Source organism: Aquarana catesbeiana, linkage group LG10, assembly GCF_042186555.1.
Source record: "Aquarana catesbeiana isolate 2022-GZ linkage group LG10, ASM4218655v1, whole genome shotgun sequence".
In the NCBI taxonomy this organism is placed as follows: domain Eukaryota; kingdom Metazoa; phylum Chordata; class Amphibia; order Anura; family Ranidae; genus Aquarana; species Aquarana catesbeiana.
In genome coordinates this window covers 70,432,661-70,458,187 of record NC_133333.1, presented here as the reverse complement: position 1 = coordinate 70,458,187, position 25,527 = coordinate 70,432,661, and the positions used below count along the sequence as shown (strand labels likewise).

Genomic DNA, 25,527 nt, shown 5'->3' with positions numbered 1-25,527 from the left:
AGATGAATATGATATCTGGGTTGACATTAGTACGCCTGAGTCATCTGAACAATTATACTTTTATTTATGTGATAGAGTCTTGCGAGCTACCCAAAAAACAAAACAAATTATATATGTACTAGAAACAGTGTGTGTGTTGGTGTGTGTTTGTGTGTGTTATTCAAAAGACCAGCTGCTAGCACTGATCACATCCCCATATGCAGAAAAATCAACATATAAAAAAAAAAAAAAAAAAAAAAAGAGTGCAGCGCTGAATCATGAAATATAAACAAAAATCATTGAATCAAACATGTAACGTGCATAACTGTCCATGCAATAAAGTGCAAAAAAGTCCATATTAAAACAGTGAAAATTCCACAAACGGATGTTGATTGATAAACAACTAAAAATATTGAAATCCTATGTAAAACTTCCAGGCCACCAACGAATCACCTCACTCGTGCTCCCGCCAATGGCTATTGGCTCACCTCTGGGAGTGTGACCCCCCCAAACTAAGCAGGGTCAGAAAAAGCCTGTGAGCCACTCCAGGACTCAGTGAGATATATAACACAGCTGGCTCCTAAACTTCTCTCAAGATCTCCTCAGGATGTAAGCAGCAGAGTATATGCAGAGAAAAAGACTCCAATAGTGCTTGAATTGTTTAAAACACTTTAACATGCATTCGTTAAAATGTACAGGGTACTCGTAATATGCGGGTGCTTCCAGCACACCACACTAGTATTACACACTAGGACATGGCTTTCAAATGCAACATAGAGCCCCACATCCAAAATATCGATCAGCTCCTCAAAAATCTCTACCGAGCCCGAGTGCCTTCAATGTCCTAGCCCCTCCCCTACTATTGGAGTCTTTTTCTCTGCATATACTCTGCTGCTGACATCCTGAGGAGATCTTGGGAAAAGTTTAGGAGCCAGCTGTGTTGCATATCTCACTGAGTCCTGGAGTGGTTCACAGGCTTTTTCTGACCCTGCTTAGTCGGGGGGGGGGTTGCACTCACAGAGGTGATCCTATACCCATTGGGGGGAGCACGAGTGAGGTGATTCGTTGGTGGTCTGAAAGTTTTACATGGGATTTCAATATTTTTAGTTGTTCAATCAACATCCATTTGTGGAATTTAAACTGTTTTAATATGGACTTTTTGCACTTTATTGCATGGACAATTATGCACTTTACATGTTGTTTGATTCAATGATTTTTGATATTTGTTTATATTTCATGATTCAGCGCGGCACTCATATTAATTATACTTTTATTGTTCTGTTCTTACCCTCCTGGGTGGATATGCTATGCTACAATAATCCTTCTAGTAAGGAACACGCTGCTTTGTAAGTTGCTTTGAATGGCGATCTCTGAACAGTGAGTTCCTTCTTCCGTCTGTTCTTGATGCTGGTTTATTGACTGCCAGATAATGTCCTAGATGTAATCTACCTGTGTGGTATATTTCTTTACCAATATGAAATGTAAGATAAAAGTGATCTCGCGCAGTCAAATCTATTCACACATATTGAAGTGACTTATGCGTATATAAAGTGCATAGCAATCAATGACATCACAATAAATGTATATTATAAAGGATGAATCTATAGATTTAAGGTGCTCTCTATCTGTGCAATAAAAGTGAAACATCAGAGATGAATAAGTGAAGGGCTCAGTTCAAGCAGTAAAAACTGCATAAAGCGACTTAGTGAATAATAAAGTGAGTTGGTCAAAGTTCGTGTATATCTTCATAGATGATCTCCTGTTAGCATCAGTCTCTCAGAACTCTCCCCTTAGTATATATTAAAACAAGCGTTGCTTATTGGTATCAAATTGTAGATCTGTGTACAGCGTCAAAGTGAAGCCCAGATGGTCCTCATTCATTTACCTCGGCTAGGACAATTTCCTCTCAGCTCCCATTACAGCTCTCTAGCCTGTCACAATATATACCACCGAGGCACAAATGGCCCGGTGGTACAAGAGGAATAAGGAAGAAAGCCTCCAATAGTGTAGTATATTAGATAATAAAATGTGAATTAATTAAGGGCTTCAAGGTGTACTCTTACATAAAATCATATAAAAACAAGCTAAATACAGATACAGCGGCGTCTAGGGCGCCTCCTCACGTGACTTCCAGTTTACGTCTCTCCACGGCCACTCCCTACGTGTTACGTCACTGCTCGTGACTTCATTTATTATCTAATATAATCTAATATACTACATTGGAGGCTTTCTTCCTTTTTCCTCTTGTACCACCGGGTCATTTGTGCCTCGGTGGTATATATTGTGACAGGCTAGAGAGCTGTAATGGGAGCTGAGAGGAAATTGTCCTGGCCGAGGTGAATGGATGAGGACCATCTGGGCTTCACTTTGACGCTGTAAACAGATCTACAATTTGATACCAATAAGCAACGCTCGTTTTAATACATACTAAGGTGAGAGTTCTGAGAGACTGATGCTAACAGGAGATCATCTATGAAGATATACACGAACTTTGACCAACTCACTTTATTATTCACTAAGTCACTTTATGCAGTTTTTACTGCTTGAACTGAGCCCTTCACTTATTCATCTTTGATGTTTCATTTTTATTGCACAGATAGAGAGCACCTTAAATCTATAGATTCATCCTTTATAATATACATTTATTGTGATGTCATTGATTGCTATGCACTTTATATACGTATAAGTCACTTCAATATGTGTGAAAAGATTTGACTGCGCGAGATCACTTTTATCTTACATTTCATATTGGTGTAGTATGAACACTTTTTAGATTTTGCTGCTATCTTTATAGATATCATCACACATCTTTCATTTTTAAGCACACTTACTGTATTTACTCAACCGTAGCGCGGAGGACACATCCACTTTTATATTTCTTTACCGTTTCATGCAGAATGTTGTACAAAGGGTTTTAACAATTTTTATACTTGATTTGTTGTAGCCGTATTAGTGCAATTGTGACAGAGAAAATTGAGTACTGTCCGTGATACTTTTTTTATTTGCACTAACATACAATTTTTCAGGACAAGCTTTCGGGGTATGTCCCCTTCTTCAAGGTACTGCTTGGACCTTGAAGAAGGGGACATACCCCGAAAGCTTGTCCTGAACAACTTTTATAAAATTTTTTTCAAATTTTATCTATATAAAAAAAAAAAAAAAAATTACTCCGGCAAGAAACCTGCAGGCTAAATCGTGATATATAGCCATATTTTACCTGGGTGAAATTTTCACAATAAGCCATGTCCCAAGGATGGTGACCACAGAATGAAGGGTATGGATGTGGCAAGTCATCAGAACAACAAACAACCCCACTGCAGCTCCACACCACTGTTTCACATGTGAACCTGCAAATGAGACAACATTTTAGCTTTTTAAAAATGAAAAAACTGCTGCACTTATTTAGATATGACTTCTATACAAAGTTTAGTTTAAAAAAATAAATATTGGGACTTACCTATAATATTCCATATCTTGGCGTATCGTACAGGACACACAGGCTGGATATTCTCAGACCTTGGGTGATCGATCACCTGAAGTTAGTCTGACCTTGGCAAAGCTTTGTTGGACATGCCTCCTGGGCGTACTTCCTATAACCCTACCCCATAAGACCAATTTTTTAACAAGCAATGCAGAGTAACACAAGAACAGAGGAGAGGATGGCCTGTGTTCTGTACTGTACCCCATAATATGGAATTTACAGGTTAAGTCAAAATTCCTTTCATCTTACTCGAACAGTACAAGACACAGGCTGGATTTTCATAGTATTTGGGATACCCCTAAATAATGAATGAGAAGAGTGGGAAACAACTGAACTATGCCAACAGGCCCAACAACAGCCAACTCAGAGTGCTGCTGCAAGAACCTTGCAACCGAAGGCTGAATCCGCATTAGCTTGGATTCCACCTAGTAGTAATTTGGAGACGGTATGAACTGAAGATGAAAGCCTTACAAGCAGAGACACAGACAGACAGAGAGGCTTTATGTCAGAATGCCCACAAAACACCCAGCGATCTAGTGGAGTGAGCACTAGGGCTGCAACTAACGATTTGTTTCATAATCGATTAGTTGGCCGATTATTGTTTCGATTAATCGGTTAGTGACCTTTAAAAAAAAGTGTGGTGTACAATTTAGTTAATATGTAAAGTTTTAAAAAAAAAGTCAATTTATTCTTAAATCTTTCTATGCAGTGGTAAATATAAATAACCAACTATATGGTTAAGGAGCAAATTCTCTAATTCACTCTGAGAATGACAAAAGAGATATACTGTATATACTATTAGGAGGGGGTATACTGTATATACTATTAGGAGGGGGTATACTGTATATACTATTGGGAGGGGATATACTGTATATACTATTGGGAGGGGATATACTGTATTTACTATTAAAAAGGTGAATCTGGTAAATATCAGAATCTGAGATCAAATTTTTTTATTTAAAAGAAAAAAAAAAAAAAGTTAACCACTTAAGCCCCATGCCATTTGGCTGGCCAGAGACCAGAGCACTTTTTTGCGATTCGGGACTGCGTTGCTTTAACTGACAATTGCGCGGTCGTACGACGTGGCTCCCAAACAAAATTCACGTCCTTTTTTTTTCCCCACAAATAGAGCTTTCTTTTGGTGGTATTTCATCACCTCTTTGATTTTTATTTTTTGCGCTATAAACAAAAATAGAGCAACAATTTTGAAAAAAAAAAAAACGCATTATTTTTTACTTTTTGCTATAACAAATATCCCCAAAAAATATATAAAAATAATTTTTTTCCTCAGTTTAGGCCAATACGTATTCTTCTACATATTTTTGGTGAAAAAACGCAATAACCGTTTGATTGGTTTGCGCAAAAGTTATAGTGTCTACAAAACAGGGGTTAGTTTTATGGCATTTTTATTAATTTTTATTGATTTTTATCATGACTGCGACAATATGGCGGACAAATCGGACAATTTTGACACATTTTTGGGACAACTGTCATTTTTACAGCGATCAATGCTAAAAAATTTTATTGATTATTGTAAAAATGACACTGGCAGTGAAGGGGTTAACCACTAGGGGGCTAGGGAGGGGTTAAGTGTGTCCTAGGGAGTGATTCTAACTGTGGGGGGGAGGGGCTGTGTGAGACACATCACTGATCATAGCTCCCGATCACAGGGAGCTATGATCAGTGACAGTGTCACTAGGCAGAATGGGGAGATGCTTGCATTAGCATCTCCCCGTTCTTCCTCTCCATGAGACGATCGCGGGTATCCCCGCAGACATCGAGTCCGCGGGACCCGCGATCCTACTCACGGAGCTTGTGGCAGGGTCTCGGCGTGCGCGCGACCACACAGCAGCAAATTAAAAAGGGATGTACAGGTACACCCATTTGCCCAGCCGTGCCATTCTGCCGACGTATATGTACATGCGGCGGTCGGCAAGTGGTTAAAGACTGTTTTGTCGATTTTCAGACAGAACTGTAATATATTATATGCTGGCCATACAAAAACAATGTCTTCCTTCAAAAAAAAAAAAAAAAATAATTTTAAGAACGTTTTGTTCGATTTTCTAATTGTTAGTGGGGTCAAATCGATGGTTTTCAACCACAGTGATGGAAAAATTTATAAATAGAAAACTTCTTGGTGAAAGGAATTTTCAGACAGTGAATGTGTTTTTTGTTCAGAAATTACATTCATTTTAAAAACAGAAATGTTAAAAGCAAGTGAAAATTTCAAACAACATTCTTTCATTCGGTGAACGTACAAAGATTTTTCGTATGAATATTCTCATCTGAAAATTGATACGTGTATGGCCAGCATGAGGCTCGGTACACACCTATGCAGTTTGCTTTTGATCTGTTTCTGCAGTGCTTTTTGCTGTGCGTTTGATTTTTGAGCATGTGATTTTGCTGCGATTTGCGTTTTTGCATTTTTTTTTGGCCAATTTGTTGTTCGGCAGATTAAAAAACACAAATTGCTGCAAAAAGGCATTAAATGCTTTTCTGCAGCTTCTCCATTGAAGTATATTGAACCAAAAAAAGCACCGATTCGCATTAAAAAAAGTCCCTGACCCTTTCCAAATACGCAGCAGCTGAAAAAAGCATAGATGTGAACTTGTCCCATAGGAAACCATGTAAATGAACTGTAGTGCGTTTATGCAAAAAGCACCAAAAAACCCATGTGTGAACCAGGCCTAAGACATTTAGTAACATAATGGGTTAAAACAACTAAAGCTAGCCCTTTATAGTACAAAGAAAGCAGATAATCGCTACTATAAAAAGGGGGTTCATTTTTTTATTGTGAAACAAATATTTACAGTAGCGATTATTTGCTCTTTTTGTACTATAAAAGGCTAATTTAAGTTTTTTTTTAACCCCATTATGTTAGTGGCTGATTAATCGATTATGAAAATAGTAATCGATGAATTTCATAATCGATTAGTTGTCGATTAATCGATTAGTTGTTTCGGCCCTAGTGAGCACACAATAGTGCTTAAAGTGTTTTATCCTTTGGAGCATAAGCTTGTGAGAGGAGTAGTTTTATCCACCTAGCAAATGTGGATTTTGAAGAAGGCCCTTTACAATGACCTGTCAGTAGAATGAAGCAAGTCCATCTTTCTGACAGAAGCTGTGGCTTTCAGATAAATTCTGATATCACTGGCAAAATCCTCTCTTTGGGGTTCTTAGATGCAGGACACATAGAAGACAGTCTTCATTAAGGTCGAGGGTTCATACCACCTTAAGTAGAAAGGTAGGCCTTTGGGCGCAAGACTACTTTATACTTGTGAATGAATCCTTAAAAGACAGCCCATAGCTCAGATACATCTGACAAATGTGATAGCCAATAAGAAGACCACCTTGCAGGAGAGATCATCCAAATACCCTAATGGGATTCAAAGGGTGGTTTCTGCAGAGGAGCACCAACTGAGGTTTCCAAGGAAGCACAAGGTGATGCAACGTGGGACTAATCCAATAAATGGTAATCATTCTGCGTAAAGTGAAGTGAAGATCCCCACTCACCAGATGCTGTTGACCCCATTTGCCTTATGACAGGAGTGTCAAATATAGCTTATGATGGTCCCCGTGACCAGGATGTATCCCCCGATCGCTCTACAATAGCCTCTCCTCGCAGTGGTTGAAGGAATAAGATTCAGTGGAAGAAAAAAAAAACAAAAAAGGAAGAAGAGCAAAACTCCTCATAGCATAACAATTTATATGGTAGTTTATTAAAACCTCCGTAAGAGGGCTAACATACACTAATTCAAAAATCCCAACAATGCATGCATTCGCACTGTGTGGTGGAAGCAAGAGCCCGCCTCGGCATTAGCATGCGTTCCACCTACACTCAACGCCTTTTATCAGGTCTTCAGAAGCTGGAAGTCACGGTGCATGTCTCAGTAATATATACACTCCCTGCTGTCCAAAGGTCTGTCCATGAAAGTTCAATGTGCAAATCAAATGGCAATCCCGGGAATACTGTAATTGATCCCCAGTACAAGGGGTTACTTGTGGAGGGAGAGGGAAAGATCCCACCTAGCACAGGAAACACATGATCCACATTATAAAAGACCACCCATAGGCCATTTCCTTTCAGTATTAACCTTTCAGATAAAATAAACTTCCATTGGTGCAACTAATTTTCTTTACATAATTATTTCTACAAAACAAGGGGCGGGGGGACTGATGCCATCCTGAAAGATTCCTGAAAAAAAGAGCGTTAACAGGTAATAACCCTGTTTTCTCCCAGTCATCTTCCAGGACGGCTTACAGAGAGGACAAAATAGAACTACCTGATCAGGGCGGGACCACAGCTTTTAGCACCTTCCTCCCGACAGCCTGCGTTTCTGGTTAGAGAACAGGTAATGTTTCACGAAGGTTTGGAAGCTGGATCCGTTAGCCGTTTAGCAGATCTTGGACTAAAAAGGTCAGCGGTTCTTTTTCCAAGAAGTGGCCCCTGCTGATTTTTTCTAGAGGAAACAGAGATGATGCCTGGCAAGCTGGGTGTTTGGAAAGGAACTGGGTAAGAATGAACCTTACAATTTTATGAATGGCAGGTGGACTGCCCAAAGAAGAAAGTCTGACTTCACATGGCACACTGTAATACTGGTGGTAAGCTATGCCGATCAATACTTTAGGAGATGGAGCCTGTAGCAGTTAAAGAACATTTACATTGACTCGTTATACATGTTCTGTTAGGGTGGCTGCATAAAAGAGATAAACTGATGTTTTTAACATATACAGAGTACTGAACAAACATACCCAGTCAGGTATAAGGGTCAGAGTGAGAGCAACACGCAATGCCACATCTACAGGTCATATTCCTGTCCATTAATGCTGTAAGGTCCGCATCACACAAGGGAGCTGTCTAAATCTGCAGCAAAAAATGGACTGTTATACCACCGGTCATGCCAGATTATAGTACTGTATAAATCCTAAACCCTAGGAAAGATTATAGTGACCATACCAATCCAAATAAAGGGCTCAGTGTTGCAATCGATATAGCTTTACATATTCTATAACTACAAAATGTTAAGACATCCCAGGAGGAAGAACCCCAAAAAATACGTAGCCTATAAAAAATAAAATATCTTGTAGTGTACAAAAGGCTAGTATTCATACCACAAGAAAACTTAAAGCACCTTCTGCCACAAGGGGCAACACATAAAAAGAACGTATGTAATAATAATAACAAAAATCATATATAAAGTAATGGTTTGTGGAATTTCTATGTCCTTATAGCCCTAAGGATATTGCATAAAAGATACCCAGGTAAGGTCTCAGCAACCAGAAATGTTCTCTGGCTACTTTCACACTGAAGCATTGTGGGCACTGGCGGTAAAGCGGCGCTATATTTAGTGGCGCGTTACCGTCGTTTTAGCGGCGCTATTTGGCCACTAGCGGGGCAGTTTTAACCCCTGCTAGTGGCCGAAAAAGGGTTAAAACTGTCCGCAAGGGTTTGGAGCGCTGCCTCATTGTTTTCAATGGGAAGGGGCGCTTTAGGAGCGGTAAATACACCGCTCCTACAGTGCTCCAAAGATGCAGCTTGCAGGACTTTTTAGACTGCCCTGCAAGCGCATCGCTCCAGTGTGAAAGCCCTCGGGGGTTTCACATTGGAGTGCATTGAGCGGCTCTTTCAGGGCGCTTTGCAGGCATTATTTTTAAGACTTTAGCGCCTGCAAAGCGCCTCGGTGTGAAAGGGGCCTAAACCATTTACATACCTGCTGTCTATGAACATTAATGCATTAAGAAAACCTATTGCTGATTGCACAAGACAATGTAAAGGTCAGGTAAAAGCCTCCCAATTCATACAGCCACATATATAAATGAGAGCTAAACTTCAAGCAGGTCATTTGAACTATTAGGCTCCCTTTCTACTAGTGCGACTTGCCATGCGACCCCGGACACAAAGTCGCATGACAAGTCACTGCCGTATATTACAATGGCACCCATTCCAATCGATGCGACTCAGTTTCAGCAACCTAGAAAAGGTCCCTTGCACTACCCCGATGCAACCTCTGATGCAACCCTGACCCAGAGATAGAAGTTGGATCAAAACTGCACCCAAAGTCGCATTTCAAATCACGCGACCTTGGGGTCGCAACAGTGGAAACGTAGCCTCAGAGAGTCAATATATTAGATTGCATATGAGACATGAACCACCATGGTACCAAAAAACACAAGCATAAACTCCAATGTTGTGTATTTAGAGTTATAACACAGTTTGAGAAGTATGAGGACAGAGAGAGTATTTATCTAATACCCCACACCCAGCAATTGTTATGCAATTCATGTCAATGCCACAAAGCCAACAATTCCTATAATCACATGTCAAAGATATAGCCTAGTCTCTGGCTACCAATCCATTATACATCTGTATGGTGGAACCCAGGGAGCTCCGGATGACAGAAGTCTAGGCACACAAACTGGAGTGCATAGCAAATACTGTTACCCCATAATAATAGGTACAGCTTCAGCTCCTAGACATAACCAAATATTTTATTTGGAACAGAAGCAAAAGTGGGTCTCCTTAAACAACATATTTAAACAATGTACCTGTATTTATTTGGCGTGTAACACGCACCCCAAGTTTAGGAGGGAATTTTAAGGAAAACAATTTTAGGAGAGAAGGAAAAAAAAAACCTTACATTTAAATGCCCATCAATGCAGCCTTATCAGTGTCCATCTGCAGCCTTGTCAGTGTAGCCTTGTCCATCATTGCAGCCTTGTCAGTGTCCAGCTGTAGCCTTTTCCATCATTGCAGCCTTGTCCATCATTGCAGACTTGTCAGTGTCCATCTGCAGCCTTGCCCCTGTGTCATTTACTTGTCAGTACACTCCTGTTTAAAAATGGCGCCGCCGTTCTCGGCAGCCTCCGGCTGCTCTTGGTGGCTTTCAGCGGCTCACACGGGACTGCGAGAGGCTCACAATCAGCGGGGGATCGGCGTATAACACGCACCCACAATTTTCCCCTGATTTTAAGGGGAAAAAAAGTGTGTGTTATATGCTGATAAATACGGTATATTAACAGTGATTACTGTAGACTTGCTTGCTTTATATAGCTCACACTAAGGTGGGAGAAAGACAAAGCCTCCCAGATCATAACAAGTACAAATCTAGTGATAAATGAAAGCTTCTGACACTTTTGCATAAGCCCTGAAGTGTGCAACTAAAGCAATCAGAAGGCCAACACCTTGCAGGTATTATTGAGCAATCATTAAACCTGGGTTTGTCCATGCAACCATTGCATGGAGGTTATGCCTAGGAGTCTTGTCAACTGAATGTTGCCGGATCCACATCTAATGTTTCCAGTTCATCATAGGAGTGGGTTATTGCCCAAATCCAAGTACAGAAAGTCCTGATTAAACCACAGCAGACCCCACTAGGCTGTCACCTCCCCTTGCTGAAAACAAAGAGTGTAATTGATGGAGTAAGCACATGGAGTAAGCAGAGCCCAGTACAAGCGTGACCTAAGTGTAGGAAGGAGTTAACAGGAGTTAACAGGTTGCAGCTTCTGCTGATCTCCCAGTTTGCCAGCATCAGCTCTGCAGATTGCAGGTGTAATATTATCACACTAAATGGTGGAGAGGAACACAAAGCACATTCACCCTGTGTTTGTAGGAGGCATGCAAACATCCACAGAAACCAATACCTAAAGAGAGGAACCCGAGTACATGGTTTGGCTTTGCAGACCAAATGGAATCTGCAGTAATACTCCTGTGAAGATCAAGGACTGCATCATCCCCCACCTGTTCGTGCTCCCTCCCTGGTGTCCACTGATGGCACCAGTGAATACTAACACAACCACCCTATAGCTGTCCATTCAGGAGGAACTGCAGCATTCTGTTTTGGCTTACCAACATAGTTCACCTGCCTCAGCAGACAAACGCCCCCTTCCCCCATCTGGAAGTAGTCAGGGACCTCTGCTCCAGCCATGCAGTACTCCCTCCAAAAGAGATTTGGGGAAGCCAGCGGCTGTGATCCATCCATATTAATAAGCAGTAAACATTGGGAGCTCAGCCAGCAAAAGATATGGTGGTTGACCAAATGTGAGTAAGGGAGGGCTCCCCTAGAGCCTCAGTGCCATCGTAAAAAGCTGCTTCTCCTGCGGCGGATAAGGAAGCTTTGTGAAATTTAGGACAAAAATTTGTCATTCCTTTATCAACACTCTGTAGGAATCCTTTTAAAAGAGCCTTACAGCACTGGAGCTGGTGTCCAGGCATTAGATAACCTGTACTTGCAGGCTGTGCATCTGTCCCATCCCTTGTCCTACGGAGAGAGGAAACAAGGTGGTATGAGCTTTTTACAAGGAGAGACAGGGTGCAGACGATCATACTATGACCAAGAGCCCCACCACCAGTAGGGAAATAGAGGGATTATACACACACAGCCAGAATCCCAAGTCCAGCCCTGCTGGTCTGAGGATAGTACAGAGAATCCACCCAAAACCCCTGGTGCTCCCTACACCAGTGAGTAAGAGAAGAGGAACCCTCATTTGCCTCTTTTACCTTAGGGCCAGACTCTGCAGGTGTCCCAGACCTGCTTCCCTGTATACAGTCTCCTCTCTGGTGACTTACCAGCACAGGCCAAAATGACTTTCAAATTGAAGTAGGGATGTGATGGGAAAAGGGGAAGGGGAAAGGGGTAATGGAACAAGTCACACCTGGATGTGGTCAAGTAAATTACGTGACCAGCATTGGAAGCCGGAACATTAGGAAGTGTATTTCCAACATATAAGTTGGTTATAAAAGTTTGGCGATCAGTGAAGATCGAAATGGGTTATAGGGGGGGTTACGGAGTTTTCACCTATATGGCAGAATGGGCAGCTACAAGAACTGAAGGCTATAGAAGTAAACCGGATCTGGGAAAGGGCAGGTATAAACAGGCTGAAGCAAATATTTGATGGCAATATATTAAAATCCTTTGCGGACCTGAGACGGGAGTTTGGAATTCCTAAAGAAACATTTTATTTCTACCTCCAGATTAGGCACGCACTAGAGAAGCAATTTAAGATCAAGGCACTGGAATGGTGTAGTGCACCTCTGCTTAGCAAGGTGGTGAGGGTACCTAGTCTTAAAGGGTTAATATCAGGGATTTATGACCATCTAATGGCAAGGGCAATTAGTTTGGCGCCACTTTTGCGTGCAAGGGAGGGGTGGGGGGCCGATGTGGGGGAGCTGAGCGATGACCAGTGGGAGAGGATATTGGAGCTTGGTCCACTGGTGTCCCTCTCTCCGTCGCAGCAGGCGTCGCACCTCTTGCTTGTACACAGAGCCTACTATACCCCCAAGAGGCTGCATAGATTTGGTCGAAGACCAGACGATAAATGCCCCAGATGTCTAGAGACGGGCGATCTTATACATATAATGTGGAGATGCCTGAAATTAGCTAGGTATTGGACTGAGATCCTAAACATTATAGAAGCTAGATTTGGGATAAGAGTGGAATACGAGGCTAAGGCGTGTGTGCTGGGGCTAATCAGTAAGAATATTGGGGAAGACCACATAGGTATAGCAATTGTGCGTAGTTTTTTACCAGGCGAGGAAATTGATCGCAAAAGCATGGTTATCAGCAGTGCCTCCTACTCCTGAAGAATGGGTTAGCACAATGAACTCACTGGTTGAAACAGAGAGGACAATCTATATTAGAAGGGGAAGTTATAGGAAGTTCTCAAAGTTTTGGGGTTTATGGTGTCAGGGTAGGAATATATAAATCTTTAGTGTGGGTAGGACCATTAGTATCAAGGAATAGATATTTGAGGGAATAAGTATTAAGTAATATGTATCTAGTTGGGTAATAAGTTTTGTCAGACTTAAGATATGACTATTTTATTGGAAGCAACTGTGGGGGAGGGGGGAGGGTAAGTGGGGTGACTGGGGAGAGGGGTGGGAGGGGGGGGGGAATAAAAGGGGAAGAGTAAGGGTTTGATAATTTATTTTCTATTGTGATATGGGATAATGTACGAAATAACGGCTTTTCCTTGTTTGTATATTGTTTATGATGAATAATGTATAATTTGAAAAATTAATAAAAAGGATATGATTTTTTAAAAAAAATTACGTGACCAACTTGATTACACACTTATGTAGTGTCTGTTGCTGTAACCATAGTACGCATAGTCCGGACGTTGTCATACGTTGTTTGTTTTTGTTTTGTAATGTTTTTTGTTTTGTCCAGTTTGTCCAAAGATCATGTACCTAGTTATTAGGTTCTATCGGACCTAATCAGCAATTTTTAATACCATGTTTTAATCGATAGGTTGTCCTACCAATTTTTATGTTTGTACTATAATTAAATATTAAATAAAACTTACATTTTTTGATAACACTGTCAGCATTTTTGACATGATTAAAATTTGTTGCTGAAGTAACCCCTTACCCGGCTTTCTAGAACCGGGCGTTCCTTTTTCTTCCAAAATGACTTCCACCATCTTCTCTGTAGCCCTGAAAAGGTTGAATAGTGAGGATCCTGGTCTGGCGCTGTGGATCGGAAGCCTCCCCTGGAACAGTGCATGGAACTTGCAGCCCCAACCAGCTGGTCAGTGTTTGCTACCAATAGCATGTCTGTCTTGCAAGCATCAGGACACCATGGGTCCACACCAGTGTTAATTCTGGCAGCAAATTTTGATTTAGTTTTAGTCTTAGGACTAAAATGGCATTTTAGTTTTAGTCTCATTTTAGTCTTCTGCAATTGTTTTAGTTTTAGTCGTATTTAGTCGCCTAAAATCTCCAGTACATTTTAGTCGACTAAAATTTAAGCTGACAAACTAATTTTGGTCATCTAAAATCTAATGGGTAGAGTTAAATTGTAATGCATTATTTAAGCATTTTTCTACAATTTCCAAACTCATTATATACTGCTGGAGTGAAAAATCTAATATGTTATTATTTATGTTGCCCCACCCAAACCCTACCCTGCTCAACTTACCGACCGGCCTGCTAACCAACCGAATTTTAAAGAGGGGTGGGCTCCCTCCAGGCTCACCTGCTCTGTGCTTAGCCATTATAATGCATGTGCTTCCACTGTAGAGGCTCTCAAAATTTAGAGACTAAACCCCTGTTTTTAACGCATACCGTTAGACAGGAAAATTCAGTTGGTTAGCAGATTGGTCGGTAAGTTGAGCAAGGAATTTCTGTTTTTCTTTCACCTCCCGCGGTACAACTACACCTACACCTGTAACCGATACTCTGTTTGATATATGCGTTTATGTTTTAAATGGTCTGATGTATAGTCTGAACGTCTATCTCACACATATCTTGTTTCATGAAGAGAGGGTTTGTGTAAGAGAGACCAGTTGTTGCTCTCTGTTAGCCCCCACTCTTAGGAAGGAGGAGAAAGGGGAGTGTATGGGAGGGATTTGTGTTTGGGCGCGAATTTGAAAGACTGAGTTCATATAATCACAAGGAATCCAGTCTTCTGTCTCTTTTTGTTACATCTCCTGCCTCTTTCTTACATCTCCTGCTTCAAGCTACTTAAACCTATTCAAGACACACAGCTATTCTATGCATACAGAATTTCTTCCAGGACACAAGAAGTTAAACGGCCATCTTTAAAACGCCAAGACAAAGGGAAAGCACATGTTCTAATGACTTTAACCACTTCCCGCCCGCCCTATAGCGGATTGACGTCCGGGAAGTGGTTGTGTTATCCTGACTGGACGTCATATGACGTCCAGCAGGATAACATGCCGCAGCGCGCCCCCGGGGGCGCGCATCGCGGCGATCGGTGGAGCGGTGTGTCAGTCTGACACACCGCTACACTGATCTTGGTAAAAAGCCTCCGGCGGAGGCTCTTTACCACGTGATCAGCCGTGTCCAATCACGGCTGATCACGCTGTCAATAGGAAGAGCCGTTGATCGGCTCTTCCTCACTCGCGTCTGACAGACGCGATTAGAGGAGAGCCGATCGGCGGCTCTCCTGGCAGGGGGGGTCTGTGCTGATTGTTTATCAGCGCAGCCCCCCCTCAGATCACCACACTGGACCACCAGGGATCGCCACTAGGACCACCAGGGAAGGGGCAGCATGTGGATGGCCAGGTATGTACCCCATGGCCATCCACATGTGCCCAGTGTGCCCAGTCAGTGCCAATCAGTGCCCACAAATGGGCACTGATTGGCACCATTATGTTGCAGTGATGCCCAACAATGCCACCCTTAGGGGCATCACTGCAAACAACCAGTGCCGTCAGTGCCACCCATCAGTGTCCATTCATGCCACCTGTCAGTGCCCATCCGTGCCCATCAGTGCCAACTATCAGTGCCACCCATAAGTAACCATCAATGCCACCTATGAGTGCCCATCAATGCCACCTATGAGTGCCCATCAGTGCCGCCTATAAGTGCCCATCTGTGCCACCTATGAGTGCCCATCAGTGCCGCTTACCAGTGCCACCTATCAGTGCTGCCTATCAGTGCCCATCATCAGTGCCCGTCAGTGCCACCTCATCAGTGCCACCTCATTGGTGCCACCTCATCGGTGCCCATCAGTGCCGCCGTATCAGTGCCAGTCAGTGCCCGTCAGTGCAGCCATATCAGTGCCCGTCATTGAAGAAGAAAACGTACTTATTTACAAAAAAATTTTAATAGAAACAAAGAAAAACTTGTTTTTTTTCAAAATTTTCGGTCTTTTTTTATTTGTTGCGCAAAAAATAAAAACCGCAGAGGTGATCAAATACCACCAAAAGAAAGCTCTATTTGTGGGAACAAAATGATAAAAAATTTGTTTGGGTACAGTGTAGTATGACCGCGCAATTGTCATTCAAATTGCGACAGCGCTGAAAGCTGAAAATTGGTCTGGGCGGGAAGGTGTCTAAGTGCCCGGTATTGAAGTGGTTAAGAACTCTTTTCAGATCTTTTAAACAAATGAACTATATTTGAACATTTTTTTGCATATATGAAACAACACTAATTCTGAATATGAATGTACTATTTTTGTAAGTATTTTCCAAGTTTATGTGTGTACAATAAAACACACGGGTTTGATTTAAGCTGACTCAAGCAGATATAATTCCAAAATTCGTCTCAAGAGAAATCATCATTATTGAAGGCTTTTTATATAATATTAAGTCATTTATTTCGGGGGGCGTGTCTGGACGAGCACCGAGGAGGACGCGAGTTAACTGAGCTCCTCAACAACAATCAGAATCCGCTGACACCAATTTACCTTTTGAGGCTCCATCACCCCTATAGAGCTTTCCGGACCCCCCCTGCTGTACTCCGGGAGGGGTCTTTCCGGGCTCCAGCTACACACCTTGATCCGGGCCTGTGAATCGCGCTGCGCCGGGATCCCGGTCGCCATCTTGGGGCCTACAGCCTGCACGGAGCCTCCGGCCTTGCGTCCCTAGGACCCGGACGCTGAGTGGGCATCTGCCTTGGGTCGGTGGCCCCCCGTCCCGCCGGAGATTGCCGGGATCGACGGCGGTACTCTGCCCGCGAATTCACGGCTTTGCTTCCCTGAGGCCGATCGCCATCCTGCGGCCTGTAACTCGAACGGAGCCTCCGGTCTGTGGTATTCATGATCCGGACACCAATCAGAAGCTGGGACACAGTGAGTAACAACATCCTCCCTTTACCCATGCACCAAGCGGACACTAGACTCTTCCTTTAGAAGCGGCGCCCACCCGGCCGGGTGAAGCCGCTAGGAAAGTCCGCGGCTCCGGCCTACCTCTGGAAGCCGGCGGCCATCTTAGTGCTCCACATACACCCTTCTAGACTTTTTACTTCACCAAACCTCACTGAAACTCCCATATTGTTTCCTGCAGCAGGATCCCCCCCCCCAAAGAGCTGTGCTACATACCATATGCTGGGACATTGACTATAGATTCCAATTATTTTTTTTTCTGAGCCCCAAATAACACTGCAGCTCCTGACTGACCGCTGCCGCTGAGAGGATTCATGGTTCTGGCCTGCATCTGGAGACCAGAAGCCACCTTTGCGCCCCTAATGGGAACCCCTTTGCATGCTGATAGTACCTTGATGAATGTGTAAACTTGCTCAGATGTGAGGGGGGTGCTCTCTGCAGCTATCGGCCATATAGTTCCAACTATGCCCGCAAAATCATCTAAACGCCGGTCTGCCCCAGTTAAACGTCCAAATAAGAGATCATTACTCAATCCAGCCTCTACTGGCTCTATTCAGCAATACTTAGCCAACGCACGTGGTAACCAAGCCAGAACCTCGAGAACAAGCGCTTCTCCATCATCCCGCGCCGCATCGGCGAGAGGGAGCTCTCCGGCATCCTCCTACTGCTCGGATCTCATGGATGATCCTGGATCCCCCGCGGGCTCTGAAATGTCTGTTCTTATGAGCGGTCTCAAAAAAGAACTTGCAGGCATGTTTCACGGTTTGGAGAAATCCATTAAAAAAGAAATAACTGCAGTTAGATCTGATATGTCACATATCTTGGTCAGAGTGGAGGAAACAGAGCAGCGACAAGATACGCAAGCAGTAGCTATCAAAGAATTGCAGGACACTGTTACCCAGCTGGCGTTCGCTCATCGTGCATCTTTATATAAGCTTGAAGACCTCGAAAACCGTAACCGTAGAAATAATATACGTGTTAGAGGTCTGCCGGAAGCCACTGGAGACTCTGATCTTGAACCTTCAATAAGGGGCATTTTCAATACTATTCTGGGTAATCCTGCCACTGCACCGTTACGCTTTGACCGTGTGCATCGTGCTCTACGTCCACGTAATGCTAACTCAGATCTGCCCAGGGTTGTTATATGTCGCCTGCATTACTTTGAAGATAAAAATGCCATCATGGTGAAGATGCGGGGACTCCCTAATATTTACTTTGACGGTGCAAATATTACCATCTATCCAGATCTTTCCAAAGACACTCTAGATCGTCGTAGAGCCCTCAAACCGCTCCTTGACCGACTACGCTCCGACGGGATCACCTACAGATGGGGCTTTCCTGCCTGCCTGATTGCCATAAAAAATGGTCGCTCCCATACGCTGAGATTTCCTGAGGAACTTTCATCTTTTCTGCAGGAGCTACATCTCTCACCCATGGAACTCCCAGGCTGGCAGGACCCAATTCCTAAATTCTCCTGCCCTATTGACGCTCATTGGAAAAAACCCCCTCAAAGAAAAAGTGCACTTCTCTCCCGGGCTCTGCACAAAAACATGGCTGAACCATTTACTTTTTCACCTATATCTTTATCGTTAATGTGGACGGTGTCTCTCCTACAGGGTCTCTGAGAGAAAAAGGAGGAGGGAGAAAAAATTTTTGTTTTTGTATGTCTTTTTTTATAGAGTCCGACTTTGGCCGATATGTTTTTCCTACTCCTACCTGCCTATTTTTGACTAAAGCGGTCTCGACACTACTCTGACCAGTGTTTGATCTCCCTTTCTTTTTTTTTTCTTTTTTTCCTTTGGATTATATGGACCTAGCCCTAAGCTGGTTTACATTTTTGATAACCTGTAGGATGTACACTGTTCATACTGATTCTTGTTGTATTTGTACTATTTGTACGGTTTTCCATACTTCTAACTGGAACTTAATGTTTTCTTGCTAGTAGCAAGTTATCTGTTAATTTGTTTTTACTACAGGCCGTGCGCTGTTGGAGCGCACACCCCTCGCTACCTCCCCCTTACAGCGTAACCTCGCCCCCATCTCCTTTTGGGATAGACGCGTGCGAACGGCCCTAAAGTTGCCCCATTCTACCCCTGCTAAGGGATTGGGATGGCCTTTCGCTCTCTCCTTCCCCAACGGGACCACTGCAGATTTCTGCGTGACATTCATTCATCTCCCACAGGTTCTTTGATTTGTATGTATATTTCCTACATATGCTTATCCTTTTCATTTCCTCTTCATCTCTCTCTTTACTTACTCTCTTTTCCCTCTCCTCCTCCACCTTCTCCTCCCTGCTGGCGTGCCTGGCTAATCTATTTGAAGGCTTACACCTTATTTCCGTATGGCTAAGGTAAAGATAGTATCCTATAACGTCAGGGGTCTTAATGTTGCTGCTAAGCGACACCAAGTATACCGGGAACTGAAACAAGCTACATGTTCCATTGCCTTTCTTCAGGAAACCCACTTAACTCACACGACATCCGTTAAACTAACGTCACCTAACTTTCCACAGTGGTATTATAGCTTATCGGACACTAATAAAGCTAAGGGGGTAGCTATTGGTTTTTGCAGAAACGTGTCCTTTAGGTTATCTGAAATGCTTGCAGATGATCATGGTCGTTTTCTTTTTCTTAGGGGTTTTATTGGAAATACTCAATGCACTCTTGCAAACATAAATTGCCCGAACCATAATCAACCAACCTTTTTATCCCATATACTGACTAAATTGTCACATTTTGCTAAAGGACTTACTATCCTAGCAGGGGACATAAACATGCCACTAGATCCCTCTATTGACACGTCACAAAATCACTCTAATATTTCCTTCAAACGCCTGAAATTTGTGAAAAAACGGCTTCTTGATCTTCAATTAATGGACGTATGGCGCCTTCTTCATCCCAAGGAGAAGGATTTCTCACATTACTCCTCAACGCATCAATCATACTCTAGAATAGACAACATTTTCTTAGATCACTTTCACCTTCCTCTCCTACACTCTACTCATATAGGTACCGCGTCTATCTCAGACCATGCACCTGTCTCGATGACATTGACCATGCCTTCCCTACCCCGACGCACCAATTGGAAGCCAAATGACTCCCTTCTCTCTGATGAAGTGGAGGTTTCCATATTGGCTTCTCATTTATCGCAGTATTTCAAGGAAAACAAACCTTCTGATACCTCCCCCTCTATTGTGTGGGAGGCTCACAAGGCAACTATTAGAGGCCGACTCATTGAGCTTGGCGCTCGGAAGAAAAGGGAGCATGGTCAACAAATTGACCAGGTTTTACAACAGATAGAGGCCCTTGATAAACAACATAAACTATCTTTACATACTGCACATCTCCAATCCCTCACACTTAAACGAGAGGAACTAAAATCCCTCCTTAACTTAGACACCAAGCGAAAGTTTCAACGCCTGTCACAGAAAGTCTACGAATGGGGGAATAAACCTAACAGATTGTTAGCTAGATCAATAAAGACTAAGCAATCCCAATCATTTATTCCCAAAATCAAACTCCCGTCAGGTTCATTAGCTTATGCAACTCCAGATATCGCTAAAGCCTTCAGAAACTACTACTCGGACCTGTATAACGTCAAAAACGACTTGTCCTCTCTTCCTCATAAGGAGAGACGGAATCGTATGCTTTCCTACTTGACAGAGGCTAATCTTCCTAAATTACCCATATCTGTCCTTAAAGAATTGGAAGCAGACTTCTCGGTAGAGGAGTTTCAAACAGCATTAAAGTCTTCCCCTTCCGGTAAAGCCCCTGGACCTGACGGGTTCACTATTCTTTATTATAAAACATTCAGTGACATCTTACTTCCTCGCCTTTCTGCATATGCAAACTCTATCTCTCACTCTTCAGGTCTACGCCCAGAATCACTTTCATCTCATATCACTGTCATTCCTAAACCAGATAAGGACCCTACCCTGTGTAACAGCTATAGACCAATATCATTAATTAACGTTGACACTAAATTATTCGCCAAAGTCATGGCCAACCGCTTACTTCCCCTTATACCCAAATGGATCTCGGCCGACCAATCAGGTTTCATACCCTCTAGAGAAGCAAAAGATAATTCCCTTCGGGCAATCTCCTTAATTCAATATGTACAACGCTACTCCCAGCCCACCCTACTCCTTTCTACGGATGCAGAGAAGGCTTTTGACAGGGTGGACTGGGAGTACCTTAAATTGACCTTACGCCACTTTGGTCTGGGACCTAAAATGTTCCACCGTATCTCATCCCTATACTCTGATCCCTCAGCTCAAATTAGAATTAATGGGACGTTAAGTGACCCCTTTGCTCTACACAATGGAACTAGGCAAGGATGTCCTCTCTCCCCTCTCCTGTTTGCTATTTCCTTAGAACCCTTCTTGGCTACAATTAGGAACAATGCTAATATCAAAGGCATACAAATAGGCAACAAATCCCACAAATATGCAGCTTATGCAGATGATGTTCTATTTTTTATCCAACAACCACGTACTTCGATCCCCAATTTGATGTCTGAATTTTCCTCGTTCCACTCAATTTCCAACTTCAAAATAAACCTATCTAAATCGGAAATTTTAAACATTAACATCCCTAAGTCTGAGGCTCTCTCGCTCAAACCCCTCTTTCCATTTAGATGGGAACAAAAATGTATAAAATACTTAGGCATTTATCTTACCCCCAAGCTCCACTCTCTTTTTCGATATAATTATATCCCCATGCTAAATAGGATCAGAAATGACTTACGAAACTGGTCCAACTTGTCTCACACCTGGTTAGGGAAAGTAAGTATAATTAAAATGAATATTTTACCTCGCATTCTCTTCCTTTTTCAAATGCTACCATTGAATATTCCAGTGGGGTTTTTTTCTATCTTACAATCCATGGTTTCCCGTTTTATCTGGAAGGACAAACATCCTAGAATATCCAGGGAGACATTGTTTCGTTCCAAATGCTCAGGTGGCCTGGCACTTCCCAATTTCAAAGCATATTATCAAGCGACTATATTGGCCAGGCTAGCTGGGTGGAAATATGCTCTTAACTCGAAGTTATGGGTACAAATTGAGTATTTCTTGAGTGGCATGGACCTTTCAGTGGCTCCCTGGATACCCAAATCTCACAGAAATCTTGCTCGCACTACCTCGACTCTCACCATATCCTCTTTAGATGTCTGGGACGCCTTACATAAAAAACTCTCTTGGGCTTATGACTCCCCCCTATTACCTCTCCTCAATCATACATACTTTTTGCCGGGTCTTCTAGATTCAGGTTTTAAGACATGGAGACTGGAAGAGCCTCTTTTGCTCCACCATATTCTTAATGGCAATGTACTAAAACCACTATCTACGATCCTCGCCCCTAAACCTGTCACGTATCTAGATAAATGGAGATACCACCAGATACAACACTTCCTAAGCTCTCTCGCTACTCCACTTAGGGGCGTTAGTGATTTAAACGCTATAGAAGCTATATTTTATCCAAAAGACCCTCCCCTACATAGCATTTCGTTATTTTATAAAGCCCTTATCGCTCTCCAAAATCCCGGATTCCCACATTACTTGACTAAATGGGAAGCTGAATTTGATTTTCCCCTGACTGATATTCAAAAGGATAGGATCTTACAATTAGCCCACACCTTGTCCCTAGCCTCAAAAATGTCGGAGGTCAACTATAAGTTGCTCACTAGATGGCATTACACCCCAGTTAGAATGCACCAAATGTTTCCCGCCAGTTCCCCTATGTGCTGGAGGAACTGTGGGAACAAAGCTACCCATGCACATATATGGTGGTTCTGTCCACTTATCCGTCCATACTGGGATGCCATTTGTGATCTGATCTTTCAGATTGCCGATGTTCACATACCAAACGATCCCTGGGCTATCCTCTTCCATGTTACAAAAACTCCCATAAGGTCGTACAAACGCTCAATTATTCCTCATCTCCTGAACACTGCCAAGGCCTTGATTCCCACCTTATGGGGTCAACCAGTAATTCCTTCTATTAAAAACTGGCTACACATGATTGACAACGTACACCTCATGGAGAGTATCACCCACGATCTCAGAGGGACCTCTCAAAAACATTCTCTCATATGGGACTCATGGAAAAAATTTCAGACTACTTCCTCATATAAAAATCTCATTACCGAAACCCCTTAAACTAATCAGACTTAGCCCCCTAGCATTGTCGTTCACCTCGCTAATACAACCTTCCTTTCGGTACATGGCCCTGCACGCTAGCAACCCTCCACCTCCCTTCTCTTCCTTTCCCACCTTTCTCCCTTTATTCCCTCCTCTTTTATATTCCCCCCTTTTTTGCCTTTCAATTGTCTATTTTCAATAAACCAATGTATCATACTTTTTATTCAATTACGCCCGATATATGGTACTCACATAGTATATATTCTCTGCCTAATCGGCTAGTACGTTGACTCTATGTATCTATTTAGAGGCAATTACGGAATTTTCCTAACTAATACGGTATGTGAGTACTGTCTCTCTTTTTCTATGCTATTATTGTTAAAATGGAAATGTTTTCTATTTTGAGTTATAATTATATCTCTGTTATATATTTTTCTCTAATAAAAACTTATTAAAAAAAAAAAACAGAGGGGAAAAAAGTGACGAACAGAATTAATTTCGCAATTATTGAAAAAACCTAGAAACGCCCGATTGATGTTTTTGATGTTTGAAGACCAGAGAAGACCAGAGAAATTTTGGAAATTCTGAAGTCTTGACAGACAGTTTAATTAGAGTCCAGCGGAAAACGGAAAAGTTTTATATTCGGTGAGTACTAAAATATGGAATTTATAAATTTATAAATGTTATAGCTGAAGAAAGTAATTTAGAATTTGAAGGTTTAGCCAGTTATATTTCAGACACTGAGTTATGGCAATCAATGTATAATCAATTCCTACAGGCAAATAAAGAAATTGAGAATAGATTTTCATAAGCTAAATCTAAGAGAAAATTATGCAATGTGATGAAATTAGTTACAGTTTTCAATGCAATGGTTTTTGATATGCCAGGAAAACAAAGGCAAAGTGTAACAGAAATTGCACAAACACAGGAGAATTTACATATTGAACAGCTACTGATTGAGAAAGGTAAATTGGAACATAAAATGAATGCAATTATTGGAATCGTTTAAAGAAAAAGAAAGTTGTATTACTTTTTTAACTCAGAAAGAAATTGAACAAGAGAATGTTATAAGTTTGCTTAAAACGCAATTATTGCAAGCTCAGTCTTCTGCACATGCTCAGTGTTTAGCTTATGAACACGTGACAAAGTCAGAGGCGAGGGATAATGATGCTGATTCTGGATTTGACACAGTGGAGTCATTTGAGGAGGTTAATATTGATTTAAGCTGACTCAAGCAGATATAATTCCAAAATTCGTCTCACGAGAAATCATCATTATTGAAGGCTTTTTATACAATATTAAGCCATTTATTTCAAATGCTCCCGCAGTACACCTCTACCTGCAACGCCTCCCGCAGTACACCTCTACCTGCAACGCCTCCCGCAGTACACCTCTACCTGCAACGCCTCCCGCAGTACACCTCTACCTGCAACGCCTCCCGCAGTACACCTCTACCTGCAACGCCTCCTCCAATGCCGCCCCTCTCCATCACACCCATGTTTCCAATCCCTTCTCCCCCAACACACCTCTATACCTATAATCCCTCTTCCCAGTATGTCTCTGCCTCCAATGCCCCCCCCAGCAAACCTGTGGTTTGTGCTTTTATCTATCATACCCATGCCTCCAATTCCACCCTCCCCCCATTCTATCATACCCATGCCTCCAATTACACCCCCCCCCCATTCTATCATACCTATGCCTCCAATTCTGCCCCCCCGCCCCCCGATTCTATCATACCTATGCCTCCCCCCATTCTATCATACCTATGCCTCCAATTCCGTTCCCCCCTCCCCCCATTCTATCATACCTATGCCTCCAATTCCGCCCTCCCTCCCCCCATTCTATCATACCTATGCCTCCAATTCCATCCCCCCCCCCCCTCAATCCTTCTCCTTTCGTCTTCCAGGACAGCCTCAGACATAGGGCCCCTCCCTCTGGGACAGGAAACACGTATACCAAATGTCTTAAAAGGGGGTTCTCCAGGCCTCCCTCTTCAGTTATTGTGTTTCCTGCTGGACTGGAAGGAGCATGCTAAGGAACCAAGGGAGCTCCATGTCTCAGGATTATCCTGTGAAGAGCCCCTGGCATTGACTCTCCTCTGCCTGGGCACCCCTCTGTCCTGCTGGAGAAGAGTGAGGTGCTAGCTCCACCGCTGCCGTTAGCTCAGAGAGAGCAGGACCCCGGGTGACTACAGCCACGTCCCCCTACAAGCACCATACCTGCGCCTGTGTAATCATGCGATTCCTGGGCCGGCGAGCGAGAGACACTCGGTCGGCCATGCCGGTGACCTCAGGGCTCTTTCAATCTCAGCGTGCGGCGTAGGGGGCGGGACTTCTGCGTTTCAACAGGCGGAAGTGACG

At 42.8% G+C, this 25,527-nt stretch overlaps 1 protein-coding gene across 6 annotated transcripts in view; it reads right to left on the bottom strand.

Moving 5' to 3' along the window:
- MBOAT7 (membrane bound acylglycerophosphatidylinositol O-acyltransferase MBOAT7) overlaps positions 1-25,527 on the bottom strand; it is a 784,148-nt gene that overhangs the window by 656,830 nt on the left and 101,791 nt on the right. For 5 of the 6 annotated variants that reach the window (XM_073602276.1, XM_073602279.1, XM_073602277.1 and 2 more), the window contains one exon: positions 3,197-3,326. The exons of the other annotated variant lie outside the window; for it this stretch is intronic. In XM_073602276.1, the coding sequence (XP_073458377.1) occupies positions 3,197-3,326 (130 nt within the window). The remainder of the gene's footprint in view (positions 1-3,196; positions 3,327-25,527) is intronic. 6 annotated transcript variants of the gene reach the window in all.